Source organism: Thermobia domestica, chromosome 5 (genome assembly GCF_964235325.1).
Source record: "Thermobia domestica chromosome 5, izTheDome1.hap1.1, whole genome shotgun sequence".
Lineage (NCBI taxonomy): Eukaryota > Metazoa > Arthropoda > Insecta > Zygentoma > Lepismatidae > Thermobia > Thermobia domestica.
In genome coordinates this window covers 201513900-201538518 of record NC_137458.1, presented here as the reverse complement: position 1 = coordinate 201538518, position 24619 = coordinate 201513900, and the positions used below count along the sequence as shown (strand labels likewise).

Sequence of the window (24619 nt, the reverse complement as noted above, 5' to 3'; positions counted from 1 at the left end):
GATACATTAAACACTGATTCTAATTTTTCTAAACAAAACTCATATTATAATTTACAAAGAATAGCAAGCGTGATCTGTGTTTCAGCTCATAGCAAATCTGCAATGAATAATGTAAAGGAAAGCACGGAACATCATGACTACTTTCCGGTGAAATTTACGCCGCAGGAAAATTATGGAAGGCTACTGTCAATTATTTCAGAGGTCAGACGGTGGCTGGTCATGTCTGATCTTAAAAACTGTATTACACACGACTTAAGGCTAAAATACATAATATTTTGAATAAAATGTGAAAAAAGGCTAAAACTCTGGAACTCGGAATGAATGTTACGTTTGGTGTTGAGTGCATTCTGAGAACTTGATGCATCGAACTTCATAGAAGTACTGAAGCCAAAAGAACATAGATATATCAAATTCAGAAGATTGTTGCTTTCTTCACTACACGCCATAGGCTTTACATTAAGTTTCTTGGGATTATCAGACTATCATCCTAATCACTTTTTTAAACTGTGCTCAATACTGTCTTGAAATCTAGCCACACTCTAGAACTAATCCCGACGTAAAGAAATTACAAATATTATATAATGAGATTATAACTTCCCTATATCAAGTAGTGTTCCTTGCATTGAAGATAGGTACTTGTTCACCTTTCGTTAAGTATGAAAAAAACAACTTAGTGATTTATCATGATATGTAAAGAAATTTTACATACCTTCCTCTGGATATAGTTTGCACAATTCATTCGTTAACGAAGTTACTATTTTCGAAGTAAAATCTCCATATATTCTCTCCTGAAAGAAATATAAATATCAAAATAGCATTATTGTACAGAACTTCGTAAAACATTAAAACATCCTAAATATAGTTCGCAGTTTTTCAACACTATTTCAATATCGTGTAACTAGAGAAAACTTAATATGACTATGATCGGCCGTATGACGCAGATTACTTGCAATGGTATGTCAGTATCGCTTCACGTTTATACGTGTAAAAAACGTGAAGTACACCGTGAAACACATCATAGCACGCGCTATTCCGATTAAGAAAAGTGAAATTGACTGTTCTAACACCTTTGATTTTCGGCCGACGCGTTACGAATTCACTGCTGTCAAGGATTGCGTATTGTCTACTTTAATTTGCAGTATATCTGAGAATTTTGTTCAGAGTTATGACATTTTAGAGATGTCCTAAGGCATCAAAAAGTTTAAAAATATTGAATTGACATGTGGAAGATTACATTTAATCGTGTTCCAAATTCTCAATATTTCAAAATCAGTATGGAGTGAGTACATGTGATTCTTCTTTCTTAATGTCACACTACCTCATTCTTCCCTTCTCCCGTCGTGTGCTGTGCAGTTGGCGGATGACAATAAACTCAGTAGTTGAAAAAAAAAAAAAACTGGAGTATTGGCTTTTGAACAAACAGGATGTAGTTGAATTTTGATGCCCCTTCAATTGACGCTTCTGGATATAAAATCAGTTTTCATCTCCCACAATGTAGTATTAGTGCAACTAGAAACACTCATCTCTTAGTATGTCTAAAATTAGTTAGTTTGTAGTACAGAACTATGATAATCTAATATATGTAAGTGAGAACCTTAGAAAAGTGAAAATGGTGCAGTGCATGCCTATATCCAATCATGATGTGTAAACAAGGATACCTTCAACCGTTTCTCTAGGATTTATTCCAGTTTATAAGCATTGCACCTGAGCAGTAACAGAAATATGGAACAATCCGAGGATAGTGTTATTTAGGATTGTGTTCTTATTTTGCGTCTATGAAAGCACCAGAAATGAATTGCGCGGCCGTGACGCGAACTCAAGGATTAACTATGCATAAAAAATATTAAAAAGCAGAAATGTTAATGTGCAGCTAAAGTGTATAATTATAGACACCTACAAATTTTAGCTTTCAAAAATGTGCAGAACTAAAACTAAATCAAATGTCCTGAAAACGAAAATGCAATCAGTTTTTATTTTTCGTATCGCCCTCAGGTAGTCTGCTGTGATGCTAATGATTAACAGCTTACAGAAATAAATGCAATTTAAGACATAAAATATAAGGTGTTAATAACAACAAATTCTAAAGTTTCACGAAAAAAATACACTTAGATAATAGACCAAGGGCCAAGGAGCTGATAACTCCCCCCTAGTGAACTTTTGCCACTATATTTGAAACATTCCTTAGGGTCCCTAGAATCAAAAAAAAATAGTTGTTGGTCAACATATAAGTGTAAAACCTGGATCCTGGGGTCCTTAATCCTTTATCACCAATGTATATTTACAGACATCGATGGGATCTGTTTAAATGATTGTAGATCAAACCGTTTGTGCAACACTCGAACAAGTTATACCTCGATCGATTTGTAAGAGTGTAGGCTTTCAGTTTACCTTATGAACGGGACATTTCTGTGTACAAAGGAAATCTAATTGAGGGATACTTAAGAAAATTTTCCTAAAGAAGTCCCTTCTCGCGATTCCTTTAGTTATTACGTGGCAACACTCAAAACTAGATGAATAATAAAATGTATCTAGGTGTTCTATTTTATGTTCAACTTGAACTGAAACTTTCGTCTTGATCCATCAAATAGCAGCAGAGGAAATATGTATTTTATAGTCTGCACAGCGTTCATAATAACTGATTTTAATGGAAGTACGAGTATGACTGTGTCAAAGTTCCGTTTTATTTTTCTATAGAAAACAAGTGATACAAATTATTCTAATTGACTTTCTCATTCGTTATATTATGACAGATACCCAGTACCGAGAAATCTCCAGAAAGGTTTTATGGTTTGTTGGTCCATGGTATAATAGAAAATATTTCAAAGCAATAATTTTACTCTGGTGCGGTTCCATTATGTTCCTTTGAAAATACTTTTTGTTTTGTTGTTCTACAATGAATACACTTCCAAACATGTATGCTGGTATGTGAAGTTATCAAACCACTCTCGGAATTGTTGCGTAGGGCATGTATTCTTATTACATGTGCACATGTACGCTCGCACTTAATATAGTATATAATATGTAATTTTTTAATTGCCGTAATATAAAACAATTTGTTATATTCTTTGTGTTCATGTCCAGTGGTTTATCCAGAATTTTGGACTTAGAGGGGTTAAAAAATCTGAGGGGTGTAATCTTGCACTGTTTTTTTTTTTTTTTTAATTTGTCGATGCAACGAACGATTGCATTGGATTTCCTTCCTCAGCGAGATTCAATTAATATCGACTTTCTCATGCTTGGCGTGACATCGAGATTAAATCGTTGGCAATCGATTGATCGAACGTTGTTGTGACGATCACAGCCGTGTAAAGGTTGATTTCCATTCAATCTTGCGTTGCGTGCTTTGCTTGAAAATTGAGCTTGTCCAAAGTAAGTTGTTTTATTCTATTGGCATTTAAAAAGAATTCAAAATCTTTAAAAAACCAAAATAGCAAGATTTTTAATGGGTCTACCCGTTCTGCCTGAAGACCCTCCAGCACTTTGTAGAAAATATTTTAAATGATTTTATCTTTAGACAGAACGGGAATTCCCGTTCTGCCTAATCGTTCGAGACGAGGAATTCTGTCCAGGGAGGGATTTGTTCAAGATAATTTTTCTTCAGTTATTGTAACATATTCTGTAAGAAGAATAACAATTTCTTAAAGTTTTATCATAAATTTTAGATGTTATTCCACTTGTTTTTCTCGGAAAAATAATTAGATACAGTTCTGTTATTAACAGTGTTATTTACACCTATTTCAGTAAAAATGAATGTGATTAAAAAAAAAAGCTACCTGCCAGGGGCGTAAATAAGGACCCCGCAGACCCCCATATGCCAAGCCATCAGGGGCCCCCAAATCGTGATGTATGACGTAGAGAAGGGACCCCACTCTACGCTGCCTGCGGGGTGGCCCCGAAGCCTTTAGTTACGCCACTGCTACCTGCATAGAAATGGAAAATTGATTGACTCAGTTGCAAGAAAGCCGTTTGACATTATAGCTGAAACGGAGATAAAACAATCTTACTTCGGTCTAATGTCAAGTCATTTCACAACAAAATTTTATTCAGTTTTCCAGTAGTTCACCTCCAATATGCTAAGGCTCGCACTCAGGGGTGGCTTTAGGATTTTAATTTTGGGTAAGCCCGCTCCCTTGCGTATATAGGAAATTACTTTTACAGTAATGGTTGATGCTGTTTATTAAATAATTATTTACCATTAATATAAAAAGTGGAAAATACATTTACTCTTTATTGTATCTTTTAGTGTTTATATATTTTTCAAAATTTTTGGGTAGGCCCGTGCCTACACGGCCTACCCGCTAAAACCGCCACTGCTTGTAGTACGTAAAAGGTGCCACAGTTCACATCCTCAAGACATGTTTGGCCATATATTAAGCAAACAATGCAAAGGAATGCGTAAGACGGCCCTTATCCTCGATTATCTGACATTTTGATTTGACAAAAGAGACACTAACCAAAGCTTAAAACTTTATTTTAAATTATAATTTGTTAAAATAAAGTAAAGTTTTAAGCTTTGGTCAGTGTCTCTTTTGTTAAAACAATTAATCCAAAGCCATGAATAGTCTTACTATTTTGATTTGATTGAAACTACAAAAAACATACAAGTATTTCGATATTGATATTGATATTTTGTATTGCTGCTATTTACATTGACAATATAAATATGAAAATAGAAGTATATATGATACTATTGCATATAATATAGAATTATGTATATAAGACAAGTTAGCTAATAAGGTGATGCCGAAAAAGGAGTTGTGATGTAGAACTAACATTCTTTCTTAAGAGTCGCCTTATGCATCCTCTTACGTTGTTTGCTTAATATATGGCCAAACATGTCTTGAGGATGTGAACTGTGGCACCTTTTACGTACTGCGACTCTTAGCATGTTAGAGATGAACTACTGAAAAAGTGAATAAAATCTTAATGTGAAATAATTTGATATTATACTGAATTAAGTTTATTTTATGTTTGTTTCACTTACAATGTCAAACGGCTTTCTTCCAACTGAGTCAATCAATTTTCCATTTGCCAGAAGGTATTTTTTTAAAAATTACATTCATCTTTACCAAAGTAGATGTAAATAACACTGCTGATAAAGAACTGTATCCTCGTCATTTTTCAGAGAAGAATAAGAAGAATAACATCAAAAAAAAATATTGAAAATACTTGCAAAAAATATTCTTCTTACAGCCTCTGTTAGAATTACCAAAGTGATTATTACGAATGCAGGACAAAATTCAAGACGACAAACCCAAAGGAAAATTCAGACAAAACGGACTAAATTCAAGCGACAGAATTACAGGCGCAGATTAATAAAATAATGATTATTTTTCTTCAACTATTATGCATCTAAAATGTTATCTGAAATTCTTCACTTTACGGAAATAACATTTTTTAAGAAATGCTGAAAACTCAATAAAAGACATAAGATTGTTATAGTAAGTACAGTATATATATTTCACATTTTGATCTTTGCTAAAAAAATCTTGATCAGTATTTCAGAATCAAAATAAATATATATACATTGCTCAAAATAAAAGACTGCTATATGTTACCACACAAGAACGACTTTTTAAGAATCAAGTAGCATCACAGTTACTTTTTGTAATTAAAATGAATGGTCTTACTGTATTATGCTAAACGTATTTCAAATATATTAAAGGTATAATAAATAGGAATAAACAGAACTTCTTATTTTGGTATGTGTGAAAGTAATTAACTCTAATCTGCCCTTTAATATTTTTACGCATTTTACGAGCTGTCAGCATTTTAAAAGAAAGAAAAAGTAATTTCACTTGAAAAAATACAGATAACATTTTAGAATATATAACAATTGAAGGGCGTGACATTAAATTCTGAATGCCCAGGAGCTCGATCAATCTAAACTACTTTACTATCAATGTAGAAAAAATATATTGGTTTGTTAGGACAATAAAATGAGGATATGTTGGTAAGCATTTTAATAACAAACTCTGAAGAAATCTCGAGTGAAAGAATAAAAAAGACGCATTGAAAAAGATTTTTACAATATTCAAGTTGTTCCTCTGTCCACTCAAATATAACAATTTTCCTTTCATTTATGACAACTATTATGAAAAGTACATACTCAATAATGCCTTGTAAAATATTTTACAATACCTGCGTTTCTTTCTGTGTTGAATCAAATGTTAACAGAACTTTCTTTCCATATATATATATATATATATATATATATATATATATATATATATATATATATATATTCTTATAGAATATTCTTATAGAATACATTCTTATACAAAGAATATAATATGTATATTCTTTTTTTATTATTCTGTCAACTACTGTCTGTTCCAAATGCCAGGTTAATAAAGGAGCAGTACAAAATTGTTTTTGAAATAACATGTTTAATACTGGAAAAATGCGATGACGAAAAATTATGATTAAAATGTCCACGCTGTTACACAACGGCACTATGCTTTCGGATGCTTGAAATCTTGACTAGCAGCAGAAATTCTAAGAGTTCCGTAACTTTTCAACAAATTTCAAATTCCCTGACTCTTCCAGGATATCTCGTTCATCTCGCTACCATGTACTTCAAATAATACCATCTCCTCATAAGAAAGAAAAAATGAAATGAAATCTTTGAGTTTTACGTCCCACGATTATGCCGGTTAGGCTAAAGGAGACGGTGATAATGAGAGATGAGTGAAATGGTGGAATGAAGAAAGTGGGAGGAAACGGGAGAACCCCGAGAAAACCCACGAGCACGGTGTTTGTTCACCACAAAGTTCACTTGGCGGGGGCTGGGCGAACGCTCTACCACTGAGCCACCGCGCCCCACTCATAAGAAAGAGTAACCAAAAGATTCCTGTATTTTTTTATTTTTAACGCTGACCTTCCTTTTTCTTATTTCATTTTGTTTCATCCTTAATTATTTTCTTTTCCATTTCTGGTCCCCAAGGGGGAAGGTCCGGATCCCCGGACCCCGCCCTTGGCTACGTGCCTGTGCCAGTGAAATAAAAGCGAATATCTTACAACAATGGAAACTAGAAGTACCGATAAGATTTATCTTTTCGAGCACGCCAATTGTCAAACTGTTGGTTCCAAATTACCATCAGAAGCACAAACGCTCAGGATTTTATTTTACAACCTTATAAAAGTAATGTTTACGTCACAGTGCATCTATAGCGATAAAAGACGTTGATTTTTTTTTTTAAAGGCACGTATTCCAACCAAAAAATTCCAACATAGTGTAGAGAAATTGGAAACCTTACAATGAATGGAGGTCTTTGCAGAAATCTACAAAGAAAAAGCAGGAAGACTTTCAGGAAAAACTGGAAGATCTTTTCGACATTACTCCTTTTTCTGCTTTGGATCTCATTGAAAATGAGGAAGATAAAATCAGTCAGTCTTCTTAGTGAGACTGACTGAGGAATATAGTATCAGTCTTCTTACTCAGAGGAAAATAGGATGTCCTGGATGCATGATTGGAGCTAACACTGTCCTACTGGAAAAATAGAGATCGAAACTTGTAGTTTTGGATAACTGCAAAGTTAGTGACACAGATGTGGTTCATATTTTAACTGCTGTTGCCGAAGCATTGACTTGGTTATAAATAGATTATCTATTCGCCTTTGTCGTCAACATTTGCGTCAGTTAGAAGCTGCAACTTGCATGAAGTTTTTTTTTTTTTTTTGGTGGAATTGAAAAAATAAATGCTTTTACTGTGCACTGAGGTGAAAAGATGCTTCCTGCATTAACAAAGACAGTTTTCCTTGACAGACTACCGGTTATTGTTACTTTCAATGAGACTGAACGATTACTAGCACTTCCGAAATTACCATCTGCCACAGGAGAATACCATCATTGCGGAGTATTGCTGTGCATAATACTCTGGAAAAGTGTGGTCTTGTTGATAAAGTCAAGGTCTTTGCTCTGACACAACTTCCGCAAATACTGGACGAATAAAACGTGTCCGCATCTTCGTGGAACAATATTTGGGAAGATATATTTTATATTTGTTATGCAGGCATTACTTTTATGAACTCGTTTTAAGAGTTGTTTTCGAGTCAAAGGCCAATGATCGTTCCGGAAACATTTAAATTTTCAATCATTTTCAACAAACTTAGAGTGATATTGACAAAACCAAATTCAAGCCCGGTATACAAAATGAACGCATTCAAGAAAAACTACACGACACTGCCAATGACGTTCTTCAGATTGCTATGCAGAATATCTAGAATAACTTATCCAGAGAAGACTTCCTTGAACTTATTGAACTTGCTGGTATTTTTCTCGGAGGGGGATACAGACAAAATCTCGCGGCCGAAACATAACCTCCCAAAATCTCACGTGGCCAAAATCTCGCCGGACAAAATCTCGCCGTGCCAAAACCTCGCCGCCCAAACCCTCGCGGGACAAAATCTAGCCAGGCCAAAACATCGCGTTGCCAAAACCTCGCCACCCAAAACATCGCGTGGCCAAAACCTCGCCTGCAGGTTAATAAAAATTCAGTGTAGTATAACAATATCTGCTGCTTTTCTTATAAGTAAAAAGAAAAAAAAGGAAGAGCTTGGTGTGGTGAGAGTAGGGGCGCCGAATTCTACTTCGCACCGGGCGCCGAAATCTCTAGCTACAGCTCTGTATATATATATATATATATATATATATATATATATATATCCCACTACCCCTCCCTTTTGTTGTGCCTACAAAGTGAAATTATAAAAGACATCCTACGCTCGAACCTCACCTATGTTGAAATTTTGATTGAGATCGGTAGGATGGCTCAAGAAGTGTAATGTAACAAACATAGTCATTTAATTTTTATATATATAGATTTCCAAAGCATGCATTAGAATTTTCCTTGTCATTATTTTAATGTAATTATGTGTTATTACTAAATATATACATATAGTAATATATAGAACATTCTACATTGAAGAAATACTCGTCAAGAGGTTTTATCCTGACGACATTTCTTCCCAGGCGACACTACGTCTCGCTTAATTTAGACCAGGCGAGATTCTGTGTCGTGAGATCATTACAACGAGGTTTTGGTCAGGCGAGATTTTGGGTATGGCGATATTTTGAAAGACGAGGTTTTGGCCCGGCGAGATTTTGGCCCGAGAGGTTTTGGGTGGCGAGGTTTTGGCCAGGCGAGGTTTTGGCCCCGCGAGGTTTTGGGAGGCGAGGTTTTGCCCAGGCGAAGTTTTGGTCCGCGAGGTTGTCGCCGCGAGGTTTTGTACCCAAACCCTCGGAGGACTTCCACCCAGAAGTTTCACCCACAATTACGTTTACCAGGAGCTTATCATCGTGCCAGATGGGTGGCAAAAACCTATACTCCTTGAAGATTTTACTCTTCCGTGATTCATTTTCACTGGAGTAAAAGCCTGATTCACTTTCACTTACTACTTGTGATACTACTCGTGATTCGCTTTCATTTACTAGTTTTTTTTTTAAATCACAAGAAAGAGTTTGAAAATGTCGCTAAAATGCTTGTTATTTTCTCTTTATAGGTGTTGTCGTCTATTGGATAATTCAAATGCTCCCAATATATGATGAAAACTTTAGGCTCTGTGCGGCACCATTTATCCTCATTCGATTGGAATGAAATTTTGTACAGGATAGTATATCGACAAGTGACATCAAATGAGGGGGTGTCCCGAAAAAAATTACAATGCTGTAAAATAAGGACCACCCTAGTGTGCATTGATACATCCAATATATATTGCTGAGTTTTTGTCCTTTGAATTTTGCCCTCGTCAGAATTTTCCTTGCATTTTGACCGCTTGGATTTGGTACCCGCGCTCGTTACTACAGCCATTTTATACATGAGTTCCGATCTGCATACAAACACGCTAGGAGTCAAGCTTTTCGGTGCTGCATTTCCCAATTTCCTCCTCGCATAGAATTCCCTGCCTCCAAAGATTAGACAGAACGGGAATTCCCGTTCTGCCTACAGGTAAGATCATTTAAAACATTTTGTACAAAGTCCTGGAGAGCTTTAGGCAGAGCGAGAATGAATCTTGTTAATATTGCACCCCCCAGTTCCAAACATTTTAGAGGGTGTCCATAAATTTTAGGGGGTGCTGGGGGTGTTAGGGGTGTAGATAAATCACTGTTTATGTCTGTCTGTAAGTTGTTAATAGTAGCACATCGCCCTGAAATCCACGTGTTGTCAGTTATTCTGGAAAAGAATAGCAAACAGAAAGAAGCCAGTCAGACAGACGACAATTGCAACAAGAAAATGGATTACTGTTTTGAAAAATCGAAAGTTCTGTGTAATAAATGCGCATAAAACGAAACTGATATGAGGACAACAATTTTCATTTAAAAAAGACTTCCATAAAGACTTTCAGGTCAAAGAACTGCTTCAAGAGACTGACACTACAAAACTGCACTGCTTAACGTCGATTTGCATCCAAATTCCTACAGAATACGACACAAACAAACACGGTTTATCTCTGGGACTACCAAAGTTTCACAAAATTACCACGCTTGTTAAGTCAGTCTGCTGAACCATGTGTGGCGGAAAATTGTACACTCTTAGTGGATAATTCACCATATTTGGAGCGTACTGCTATATGGCAGTATGTATTTAGACATCCTGTTACAGATTCAAGATATCCTGTTTAACGAGGAGCAGTGCATATTTTGCTAGAAACAGAGCTAAAATGGGGATCATTAAAAAAACAGAAAGGGTGTTTCATAGGAAACTCTAGTGACACGTGTCACTAGAATAGCTCAAGCGCCTTCAGTAAATTTCTGTGGTATGTTTCTTCCATGAGCAATTTCAGCTCGACGTACTGGTACAAGTTGTGGTATCTCATTTCGGATGCTATTAAATCCACTTCTTGAATATGTAACATTAGTGATTTATCTTCCTATCCAATAAGTATTCCTTTAATGACACGTTCAGCTATTCTAGTGACACATGTCACTAGACTTTCCTATGAAACACCCTTTCCCTTTTTTAGTGATCCCTATTTTAGCTCTATTTCTAGCAAAATATGCACTGCTCCTCGTTAAACAGGATATCTTGAATCTGAACAGGATGTCTAAATACATACTGCCATATAGCAGTACGCTCCAAATATGGTGAATTATCCACTAAGAGTGTACAATTTTCCGCCACACATGGTTCAGCAGACTGACTTAACAAGCGTGGTAATTTTGTGAAACTTTGGTAGTCCCAGAGATAGACAGTGTTTGTTTGTGTCGTATTCTGTAGGAATTTGGATGCAAATCGACGTTAAGCAGTGAATTTTTGCAGTGTCAGTCTCTTGAAGCAGTTCTTTGACCTGAAAGTCTTTATGGAAGTCTTTTTTAAATGAAATTTGTTGTCCTCATGTCAGTTTCGTTTCATGCGTAATTACACAAAATTTTCGATTTTTCAAAACAGTAATCCATTTTCTTGCTGCAATTGTTGTCTGTCTGAGTGGGTTCTCTCTGCCATTCTTCTCCAGAATAACTGACAGCACATAGATTTCAGGGCGATGTGCTACTATTATCAACTTACAGACAGACGTGAACACAAAGAATATAACAAATTGTTTAATATTACGGCAATTAAAAAATTACATATTACATACTATATTAAGTGCGAGCGTACATGTGCACATGTAATAAGAATACATGCCCTACGCAACAATTTCGAGAGTTGTTTGATAACTTCACATACCAGCAGACATGTTTGGAAGTGTATTCATTGTAGAACAACAAAACAAAAAGTATTTTCAAAGGAACATAATGGAACCGCACCAGAGTAAAATTATTGCTTTGAAATATTTTCTATTATACCATGGACCAACAAACCATAAAACCTTTCTGGAGATTTCTCGGTACTGGGTATCTGTCATAATATAACGAATGAGAAAATCAACTAGAATAATTTGTATCGCTTGCTTTCTATACAAAAATAAAACGGAACATTGACACAGTCATACTCGTACTTCCATTAAAATCAATTATTATGAACCCTGTGCAGACTATAAAATACATATTTCCTCTGCTGCTATTTGATGGATCAAGACGAAAGTTTCAGTTCAAGTTGAACATAAAACAGAATACCTAAATACATTTTATTATTCACCTAGTTTTGAGTGTTGCCACGTAATAACTAATAGAATCGCGAGAAGGGACTTCTTTAGGGAAATTTTGTTAAATATCCCTCAATTATTTTTCCTTTATACGCAGAAATGTCTCGTTCGTTACGTAAACTGAAAGCCTACACTCTTCCAAATCGACCGATTTATAACTTGTTACAGTGTTGCACAAACGGTTTGATCTAAAGTCATTTAAATAGATCCCATCGGTCTGTAAATATACACGGGTGCTAAAAGGTTAAGGGCCCCAGGACCCAGGTATTGCACTTATATGTTGACCAACAACTATTTTTTGATTCTAAGGATCCGATGAAACATTTCTAATATAGTGGCAAAAATTCCCTAGGGGGGAATTATCACCCCCTTGGCCCTTGGTCTTAATATTCCAAACAAAGCATTTATCGAACTTACGTACATCTCGTTATTACGTATAAGAGGTCTATGAGGGCTAGAACTTTTCGCCCGTGCCCGGCTTGGCCCATGAATTTATAATGTAAGGCCTGACCGGAGTCGGAAATGTGTTTTAGCCTTTAGGCCCGGCCCGAGTTCATGTAATAATCAAATGAGCTCGACTTAACAAAAACTTAATAATTAAAGCACAATTATAATTTTATTTACAACAATTAGAGGCTTAATTTTGCAGTGTAAAAGCTTACATGATTGAGAAAGAATAACGAAATAAACGTTATTGTTTACACTTACTAACTATATGAATTCTCTAAAGAAACTGATCAATTATACAAAGTCCGTCTTCCTTAGCCTCGGTGCATAATCGTGGGACTTTAAACTAAATACTTTACTTCATTTTATTTATATAAATTCTCATTAAATGCAAACATGAATACTCAAAATATTTAAAACAAAATGTCAATCTGTGCAAATTCTTATGCAAATGGATGTGTACTGAACTCACTCAGATAGTTCGCAAAGCAGTCATTGTCAATTGCTGTGGAGAAAAAGAATACGGGCCATCCCCTATGAAATCAACAAGTCAAGGTGGCTCATGTGTTTTAGATTTTCTTCAAATTTTGAACAAATATTGTGGTATCCAAACATAGCACACCTGTCAAATTTTACAACTCTACCTCAAAGGGGACTGCTGTAGGAGCTCTTCGAAATTTGGGGGTTTTATGCAAAAAAACACTTAAGTCCACCTTCGACTTGAAGTACCAAAACCGCTAGATCTCTGGGATATTGAAGCTATTTAAAAATTGTTTTCACTAAAACAATCTTAGAATATGTAGCATTTAAAACATTGTAGTAATTAACTGCCCAAGTGGGTTAAGCATATGAATTTCACAATCAAAGAGAAAAAGGAAGAAAAAAATAGTGTCAAAATTTGACAATTACTTCTGAAAAAGGCCCACCTAACATCAACCTCAAATTTTCAAAATAAGTAGCTCTTTAACATATAAAAAAAACTAGGAGGGTGTTTATGGTATGTTCAAGAAAAAAATATTACACAATGTGAGTTGAGGGCGGATTTAGGCACTTTTGCACAAAACCCTCAAATTTCCAATGACATTTTCCAATTTTCCGTGTTGAAAATGTTTATAATTGTCAAGACTGAGGTGATTGAATAAATGAATTGTGCCAGAAATTTGAAACTTCAAGTGCCATTGCTGAAGGGACTTAGATTCCGTCATTAGTTCCAAAATCATGGACGATTATGAAAAACTGTTGAAACATTTCAAACAACGAGTATTTCGTTCGTTCATTAAAAGAAGATATAAGTACAAACAATGGGTTCAAACTGACAGAACCGAAATGGAGACAACGATTAAAGATACAGACGACTTCATTGAAATTTTGGTAGGAAAAAAAATGACAAATTGGCGCAGCACAGAGGCGGCCTTAGTAGTAGGCGAAGCCCCCCCCCCCCCGAAGCCAGGAAACATAGGTGAAATTTTTGAGGGGTTCTTATGGCATGGGGGTCGATATAACTTACGACATTAATGATTCGGAAACATTTTACATGCATGCAAGATCAACAAACTAGAACACATAATAAAACTATCACTGACTTACGAAGCAGCTGCTTTGACGGTCACAGACGGAAGTCCACTTTTCTGGCCTTTCGCTGTGCAAAATCGTTGATAAGGTCCTCGTAGTCCATTGTTGAGGCAACTTCCTTTTCGATGGACAAAATAGCTAAACCGCACAATCTGCTTTGCGACATTGTTGATTGTAGATAGTTTTTGATAAGTTTCAACTTCGAAAAGCTTCATTCCGCGCTGGAAACTGCCACAGGAATTGTCAACATAATTCTGTATGCAATAACGATGTTGGGAAATGAATCTCGAATGGGCCAAACGTACTGAAAACACTCTTGGGCGGCACTGATGTTATCAGGAAGCATTCTCGAAAAATCTTCAATTCTGCGCACAAGTCAATTCCGTCCAAATCGCGTGAATCTTCTGCGCGTAACATGTTGTCCAAATCCATGCAGCACTTTAACAAATAATCGTCGTTCAATGACCGCAAACACTTCAAGTTGTATAGAAATCCAAAGATTGAAGCATACTCTTTCAGTTGTTCGAATCTTTTTTCCATTGGGGTAAGTGCTTGATCCACTATCCATAAGAAATATCCTGTTCTGAAGGACTCCTCCGGCGAAGATGTTTCTTCGTCGTTACCCTCATAATCGAATTGTTTTTTCTTGCATCTGACTCTTCGTTCCTTGAATTTTTGAGCTACGTTAATTTTGGACGCAATTTCCTTTGCTGCGATCATAGCATCGGAGAATCTGGTTTCCCGGCACTTTCTCAAGAAAGTAACAAGGCCTTTGATTTGCTGTATTGCCACATCGAGCTGCATGTCAGCTGATTGCAAAGTTTTGCTGACAGCATTCACAGCAAATAAAATGTCATATCACATGATTAAGCCCAGAATAAACTCGAAGTTTTCGAGCTCATAATTTGCAAGACATTCGGCTTCACTTTTTACTAGCGGATCATTGGCGGTATCTGCGACAGTCAACAGTGCCTCCCTGACTTCTTTCGTCTGATAACGCAGCGCTTTCACACTTTCCAGGAGGCACTCCCACCGCGTTTCTGAAAGTGATTTTGTAGTCATGAAAGGCACGGTTTCTTCCAAAATTTTCCACCTTTCAGCCGAGTCAGCAAAGCATTTATATATTCTCTGTATGACACCAAAAAACGTCACTGCTTGGGAGTTGCATTTAGCCATGTCTCCTAAAACAAGGTCCAAATTATGGCAGCCACACGGAGTGTAAAATGCTCGACTGTTCATGCGAAGAATGTGCGCTTGAACTCCTTGGTGTTTTCCCTTCATGTTCGAATCATTGTCGTACCCCTGACCACGACAATCGGCGATGTCCAGACCGAGGTTCGCCAGTGCGGCAAGAAGAGCTTCAGACAACCCCTTTCCTGTTGCGTTGTCCACATCCAGAAATTTGATGAAGTGCTCCACCACCTTCACTTCCGGATCTGATACGTCCACAAAACGCAATATTAGGGACATCTGCTCTTTATGACCAACATCAGGCGTGTAGTCAAGGATGATGGCAAAATATTTAGCAAGTTTCACTTTATCAATAATTTTCCCCTTTACTTCTGACGCCATCAGGTCGATAAGCTCGTTTTGGATCCTATGCCCAAGGTAATGGTCGTGAGCCTCGTCGTTCTTAATTCGGGGGAGATGTTCTTGCATGGTTGGATCGAATTTGGCCAGCATCTCAACTAAGCCTAAAAACTGACCATTGTTCGGCGCATAAAGTTTCTCCGTTCTCCCACGAAATGCGCTGTTGTTTTCGGCAAGGTACTGTACAATCGCTAGAATTCTTGTTAACACTGCGCGCCAATGCAGCTTTTCTTTTCTAATTCGTTCTAGCATTATGTTATCTATTGCGCTACCATTGGACATTCTCCGAGCTGATTCCAACCACGCTGTCATGCACTTAACGTGATTTACAGAAACTTCGTGGTGCTGAAGTTTATCGCCAAGATGCTTCCAGTCGCAGCAGCCTTCGTTTGTTAACTGGCCTCTAGTAGCTGTCGTGCCAAACAACTTACAAGGAAAGCAAAACACTCTGTCTCTGATCTTCGAATAACTTAGCCATCGCCTATCCACTGTTTCTCCGTTCGGCATCCTCTGTGTAAAGAAATTGTTCGAAAAATGTCTGTTACCGTCGTCCTTTGGGTATTCACAGTCACTTAACCTGATGGACCCTTCTCCACTAACATGTCACGCACTTCACTGTTAATATGTTTCCAATTACCTGGATCGTATATGTCCTCGAACAGTGTGCTCGTCGTTTGAAGAATGTCAGAAGTATGCAGAGGAATGGTCGCGCTTTCACAGGAGAGGTCACTTTCTGGGTCTGTTGCAACAACGTTGTCCCCAGAGAATTGCACCAAGTTTTCATTGTTGCTTGTGGGAAAACACGGCGTAGAAACAGTTTTGTTGCCGGCTAGTTTGTTTTCTTCGTCGGAAGCAAAACTTGGTATCACAACCTGGTCTGTCGCATCACACCGGTCGCTCACAGTCACAGACAAATCATCATCCGTGTTCTCAAGTTTTTGGTGTTGATCCGCTGATTTTACCGCTACAACAAACTTGTCCAAAGATCCCTTTTGCTTCTGAATGAAATCATCTTTATATTTCCGTTTCTTGGCTTTCGGAGCCCCACTTTCGTATTTACGGAATTTGTCTCTGTCTCTGCCACTCATGATGGTCATTTATTCTTTGTCCAATAAACGAATAATCGGAAGACATTCACGCACTAATCATAATATTACGTATCCACATCTCACTACGACTGCGCGGTCCGAATTCCGAAGCCAAACTGAGGTGCTACACAAGGCGTGCAATAGGAGCTATTTCTTGGAAGCGATGACTCAGAGGTGTCCGTAGCAACAGGACCACTCTTCTGACCCAAAAGCAACAAACAACATGACTTCTCACTCTATTTCGACAACAAAGAAAAGTTGAGGTAAGGCCATTTAGAGTCACTACATGCTATTAGCGTCGCCTTGTTTGCTGACCCATTGTTAATCCGAAACTCAAGGGCGTAATTATTACGGTACTTTAAAACCAAAAATATCATGCTAAACGCTTTTATAGTAATGGTGTAGAGTTCGGGAATTTAAGGCTTCTAAAAGTAAAATATTGAGTAAGAAGTTCTGGTTTATGAAAACTGGTTTCCGAAGAAATCCACCACACCGTATTATTGGCCAAAGTATTCACTTAACTCTAAACTACGGTACATTAGAATGTTGCAGAGGCCCCGCATATTTGAGCTGACTGTGACAAGAGAATATCGTATCGCGGGGCCTGGGGCGAATGCCCCAGTCGCCACCCCCAAAAGCCGCCTCTGCGCAGCATCACTTCATAGCCAAATCCCAGAGCGACTACTTCAAATACACACAATAGAGTCTTTGGATGACAAATCATGCTTAATTATAGCTGATTTTTCCGAAAACTATTCCTGTATTATTCAAAAGCACTGGACCAACATTCTACTTAACTGTGCAACATTCTAATCTTTTTAAATGCAACATCTTACGAGATCCTGTAACTTCTGTTATGAAATGTTTCATTATGTTGTGTCAGTGATATGTTAAAACACGATACAGTTACATTTTATGCTTTAGAAGTTATTCTTTTCAAGTATGTTAACGATGTGTTTTCTCAGATTATCCACTTTGGAGATAGGTCAGCAGCCCGATATAAAGACTATAAAAAAAAACTGTCAACTTGTGCCTGCATGAGTGATTTTGGACTCACTTGTGAATAGAACTGTTTTGCCACAAGCCACGGAAAAAGTGTTTGCGATGGCATAGGTGAGACGCTAAAATGCCTAGCGAGACATGCTAGTTTACAGATGCCACTGGATGACCAGATTGTTGCTGTTGCCAATTTCTTCGAATTTTGTCCAACTACAACCAATATCAAACTATAACTAACTATAACCAAACGCTTTTTTATGCTGGAATACGTTGGAAACCTTCGTCCAATGCTTCAAAAGAGACTGGAAAAGCCATAATGTTGCAAGGGACGCGTGAAATTCATCATTATAAACACATCAGCCTGTTGAAACTTGAAGTCAGTCGTGTATCTTCTTCAAAGACAACATTCACTCTAAATACTTGAACAGAATCGAAAGATATTCATCTTACATGTAAGCAATTTATTGCGTGCATTTCTGAAGAGAAATGGTGTATTGGAAAAATAGTTGAGAATTCACAGGAACATCGTGACCAATGTGAATTTCCCTCATCCCCGTAGACCTAAGAAAATGTTTTTCTGGCCAAAAATATTTGACACATGCTGAATTCCATATGAAAATTGCATCATTAATATTGGAGTACCCAGTATTTCAACTGGTACTGGCAGAAATTATAGTATTTCTGAAGAAGAAATTCAAGCTACTGAGAAGACCTCTGAAATTGGTGATAATAGATCTTAGGCTCAATATTTCAAATTGCTTACAATCAACCAAACATGTAAATGTTATTTGTGTATGTATTATATAACGACAGTTCACTATTGTTCAGTATTTCTTTTGTTAAATCAAACAGTACTATATACAATGCGTATGAGGCACATATTGTTTTTAAATAAATTTGTAAATTACATTTAAGGAAGAGTTTCTATTTTCTTTTCTTTTTTTAAAAAAAAAATTTGATAAGAATCATCAACCATTGTAAAAGAACATACTTAGCCATGCAAGTCGTATTACTAGAAAATTAAATAATATGAGACTTGAATTATTTTCTTTCCTTCAACATATAAAAACATCCTCCTAATTTTTTATATGATAAACAGGAATGCCAGAGCAATTTATTTTGAAAATTTTGGTTTAATGTTATGTGCCCCTTTTTCAGAAATAATTTTAAAATTTTGACATTTTTTCTTTTTTTTCTCTCTTTGATGGTGAACTTCACATGCTTACTGACACTGAATCCAGCACTTCAGGGCACTTCATCACTATTATAAAATTCTGTTACTAAATTGAAAGTGTTTGCAGGAATATTATTTTCTTTTTTAGAACCAGGTTTGGCTAAAATACCATGCTCCTTTGTGATCTTCTGGGCTTTACGAACGAGATACTCGGTTGTTTGAAATGTTTCAATAGTTTTTCATAGTCGTTCATGATTTTGGAACTAATGACAGAATCTGAGTTCTTTCAGCAATGGTATTTGAAGTTTCAGATTTCTGGCACAATTCATTTATTCAATCACCTCAGTCTTGAATTATAAACATTTTCAACATGGAAAATGGAAAGTCATTGGAAATTTGGGGGTTTTGTACAAAAAGTGTCTAAATCCGCCCTTAACTTAGAATGTGTAATGATTTATTTTTCTTGAACATACCACAAAAACACCCTCCTATTTTATTTTTATATGTTAAAGAGCTACTTCGGAAATAATTGCCAAATTTTGACATTATTTTTTTCTTTTTTTTTCCTTTGATGGTGAAATTCATATGCTTAACCCACTAGGGCAGTTAATTACTACAATGTTTTAAATGCTGCATATTCTAAGATTGTTTTAGTTAAAACCATTTTTAAATAACTTCAATATCTCCAGAGATCTAGCTGTTTCGGTACTTCAAGTCGAAGGCGGACTTAGGTGTTTTTTTGCATAAAACCCCCAAATTTCGAATAGCTCCTACAGCAGTCCCCTTTGAGGTAGAGTTGTAAAATTTTACGTGTATTATGTTTGAGTACCACAACACATGTACGAAATTTGAAGAAAATTTAAAACGTATGACCCACATTTCAGTTTCAAATTTGGTGATTTCATATGGAATGACCCATGGAATCAATACTCAGGCTCCTCAAATTTTCATTCACAAATAAGCTAAGCATATTTATTTCCGTAACTTTTACTTTTTCTCTCCCCTATACAGCTAGCTTTATTCTCAATCGCATAATGATAATCAGATTTTTAATGTGGCGTATTAAGTTACAAATTTAGATGTGCTTTAAAAGTTATCCAGAAAGAACAGTCCAATAAATATTGTTGTACAGTATATTTACAAAGTTAGGTCCCAAAAGGCCCGAGAAATATGGTTGTATATTTAAAAATTTACGGCCCGAGTCCGAAGTGATCTATGCTTTGTAGACCCCAGCCCGGCCCAAGGGCCTAAGCCCATGGGTTCGACCCGAGCCCGTGCAGACTTCTGTATGTATGTATATATGCATATATGTTTACATATATACTTGATGAAGAGAAACGATTTACGGCAGAGACCGTTTCAGAACACTTTTCCTTTTGTATGTTGTTGAATCCTCTTTCCTGAGTAACCAACAGAAATCACTCATGATAGACCACAGGTACCATTCCCCTTTATAATGTTGTTACATCTGCAAAATGTCCTGTAGAAAACGCTCACCCTATTCATCAGTCATAGCAGCTAAATTTTCAGGGAAGAATCTCAAATGGGAATGGAACCAGTGAATTTTAAGAGATATAATTGTCTCTCTTGTCTCCTTGAACATTTATCTGTCTCAACTTTTGAGAAGCTTCTGTACTATGTTTCATAGTTTTCTTCTCTTCGTTTACTGAGAAATCCATTCACAATGTCTTTAAAGGATTTCCATGCTGCTAGTTCACTTGAACTCAATTTACACTCAAACAAATTATCGTTCGGTAATTTCCTTATCTGAGGTCCAATAAACACGCCTTTTTATTTTGCATCACTCAAACCCCGGAAAATCGTTCGAAAATACTGGAAACCGTCAGCCTGTTTGTCCATACTCTTCACAAAATTTCTTTATTAGTGCGAGTTTTATATGTGAAGGTGTAAGAAGCACTTTTTTTTTTCAAATAGTGGTACACATTTTACATGGTGTGGTCCTGGAGTTAATTCATCCTTTTCGGTCCGTTCTTTAACAACGTAGTGTTTCTCTGTTGCACGACTGTCCCATATGCACAAAAATATGGATATTTAGTGAAACCACTTTGCAGGAAAAAAGAAGTCCTATAACTTTGAAGTCAGTACAAATTTGCCACCTGTAGTCATTGTATTTAATAATTTGTAGAATATTGGACATGGTGCTATAAGTTTGCTTCATTGCTACAGCGTATGCTACAGGCATAGAAGGAAGTACATTACCATTATGTAATAATACAGGTTTTAAACTTACGTTAGACCCGTTAATAAATAAGCGCGACTTTTCCGCTTTATGCGAAATACCCAATTTCGAAAATAACGCATCCACATCATTACAGGCACAAACACCAGTATCTGAAACACTGAAATATGGCAAATATTCACAATTTCTATTTCTAAACATGGTCTGCAGACGAGAAGCCAAAAGTTCGGCTTGCCGCTTAGATAAGTACGGATCACGAACGAGATCGTCCAGTTCATGTTACCAGGTGAGGTTTGTCCTCTTCTGGGAACGTGGGAATTACCTAACATTAGTGATCTTATTTTGTCCAGCAATGGTGGATTGTCTTTAGGAAGCCCTTCCTTTGCAAATGGTGGAACTGGGATAGGCAAATCTACTCCATGAGGGATTACTCGTATAGCTGAGGAGAGATTAGGATATTGGATGTTTTTTCGAGGAAAATCCTGTCACGTTTGTTAAGCAGAAGAAATAATCATCTACGTGGTTAGCTGCTTCACGCCACAACATAGGCACACCGAAGGGCAAGTTACCCCTTTTACCCTTCAACCATTGAGTCAGCTTTATGTCACATCTCTTGCAGGTAACATGAAGTGCCCATTTTCGATTCTGATCACCATGCAGCTTTTAGAACATCAGAAATTTGTCTTCTCTGAGATTTTAGAGTAAATTCGCCACAAACGTAACAAAATATGTCTGGTGAGTTTTTGCAGCACATTTTAGTTTCTTAATTTTTTCACAATCACCACAAAAACAAAGATAAACACGTAATAAAATCAAGAGATTTTCTCAAATTATTTCAAAATAGACAGACAGGCAGTATTTGACTGGTGAGTTGTCACCTTTGAAAGAAGGGATTTGTTGGTTTGATTGTTGCTACCCATTGATAGCTAGCACCCTTTTAGCGTTAGGGAAGAGTAGTGCATATACAGAGGAATTAAGGGATTGAGTGACGGTCTCAGAGAAATTCGATATTTATTAGATTAGAAGCATTTCTAAAGTCTTAAGGAGCTTTGCGATTCTTAACATCAGGCAAATGATTAACTACGAAGGTGCAGTTACTGTAATATCATAAATCGTAACAGTGGAAATATGGAAGAAATAAAGAATATAGTTATTTTATATCATACTCGCATGAATTTGTTGATGATGAGCATGGTGGATGAGGCGAGGTGTTCTACCACATCACAACACTAAGAATTGTTAAACAGATGAGGTTATCTTCTCGCCTAGGGGCTGCTGTAGGCTTTAATGTACACGGTGCATGGGCGGTCACTCAATGGAATGAAGGGAATGAGTCATTCCTCTGTGATATAGGTAGAAAATATTATAAAGTACTGAAATGGTTTACTTATTTCTAAGTTTAAATACGTCAGACGTTAACATAGATACCGCCATTCCACCGCACAGCTCTTTTGATGCATTTTGCGTAGGCGACCTAGTCGGAACGAGTCGGCTCAATTGTCTTGCTGTCCCGTGGTGTTGCGAATAGGAATGCATTTTTGTAAGCATTCCCTTGATACAAGTGTGTGAGGGAGTAGAGCGATATTTTTTTTTGTTTGTTTGTTTCGAACTGAAAATTGAAATATAATGTTTTGCGGAGTAAATATTAATTTTAATGAGTAAAAATTTGGACGTTCACGATTGTACCTAATTTCTTAAAGAGCTGGATTATTTTGCAGGTTTCTACAGTACATCTCTTTGCTCATGATTGTGTTTGGCTATGCTAGGAAGGAAATAACGGCATCGTTTGCATTCCATCAGCTTTAACCTATGGCCGCGTCGACGCAAGTCCGTGAGGAGAGCGGAGAGCAGGAAATACAAGGAGATTGTGCATGCTTGTTAGAAACTTTAAAAGGGCGGTCATTTAATTCCTATAGTTTTCATGATAAAAAAAGGAAATAATTTCACAAGGACGATATACACCCGATATGACCCATATACAAACAAAAACAAAACGCTGTATTCGTCATTTTAATAAGCAACAGTATGAAAAGAGAGACTGGTTATTTGGTTGTACGAAAACATCAAAATTGTACTGCTGGGCTTGCCTGTTATTTTCAAATGAGAAAGACACTTGGGATCAGTCAGGGTTTGATGACATGAACAATTTATTGAAAGCAACGCAACGTCATCAGCAACCACAAAATCAGTTTCAGCAATCACCTTAGTTTCAGAGACCACGTGGTAGATAAAGACTCGGTTAACAGGGAGAACTACATTGAATTACTTCAGTTATTAAAAAAGTATGACGAAGTTTTAGACTTCCATTTTCAAATAGGTACAGAATTTTTGGGATTGTCAAAACATATACAAAATGACCTGATTCAAAGCATTGCCACTGTCATAATAAATGAAATTAAAAAGGAAATAGCTGATTCATCTTTCATTTCTGTGATATGAGACGAAACGAGTGATATATCATAACATTCTCAACTATCAACAGTTGTAAGGCACATTCTTCCCGATGGAGAAGTTGATGAACGATTTCTGGGCTTTACAGATGTCAGCTCAAATCATACTGCAAGCGTTTTAGCGCAACACGTTTTCCAATCCCTCGAGAAGTATAATAGTAGTTCCAAACTAGTCGCTCAGTGTTATGACGGTGCTGCAGCCATGTCCGGCGAAATTAATGACCTTCAAGAGAAAGTTACTTGTGTTCAGAGACGCACAGGCGGAGGTGAACCGAGAGTCTGAATCCCCCAAAACTTTTAGTTTCTAAGAAAATTAGCACAATTTCAGGGACAAATACATAGAATTATTTACATTTTATAGGCTCTCCAAAAAAATCTTCGGACCCAAAAGAGAAATCTTGAGTGCATCACTGCTTGTGTTTACATTGTGTTTCTCATTGCCTGATTTCAAACATCTATGTTGGAAAGAGACATGGAAGGACTGGATTGTTTTGTAGGCCTAAGGGACCCTGAAAAGAACTTTTGCGGGTGAGACCTGATTCTGAAGTTCCGCCACTGCATCGAAGATAAATTAAATATCGATTAAGGCACATACTTTAGTCATTTGTTGTATATTAAATAAGTTCAGCTAAAATTAATAAAGAATTATTTGATATTAACTATATCTCAAGAACGATTATATGAACTAGCTTTGATGGCCGTTAAAAGTGACATACTCAATGAATTGGATACGAATGCAATAATAAGAGATTCCGCCAAATGGAAAGCCAGAAAAGTGTCTGTGTAACATGCACTTTTCAGTAACAAAGAAAACGAAAAATTAAGCTGATTACCATAATCATATCACTAGAAAATACTATGTAAATATGCTTTGAACTCTTTTAGGGTTTTTGGTAACTTTTGTTACCATGGCGTAGTATAGACTTCGACCGTTTATTTAGGTTCTATAACAGGTACTTAATCCTTTTTTTAATTAGTCAAGTCAATGATGGACCAAAGAACACCCCAGTTGC

The 24619-nt window shown here is 36.6% G+C and overlaps 1 protein-coding gene across 11 annotated transcripts in view; it reads right to left on the bottom strand.

Moving 5' to 3' along the window:
* Positions 1-24619, bottom strand: part of LOC145686344 (uncharacterized) — a 584205-nt gene that overhangs the window by 183457 nt on the left and 376129 nt on the right. For all 11 annotated transcript variants that reach the window (XR_014131592.1, XR_014131591.1, XM_081759580.1 and 8 more), the window contains one exon: positions 710-788. Coding sequence is in view for 9 of the 11 variants with exons in the window: in XM_081759580.1 (XP_081615706.1) it covers positions 710-788 (79 nt within the window). In the remaining 2 variants the exon portion in view is untranslated. The remainder of the gene's footprint in view (positions 1-709; positions 789-24619) is intronic.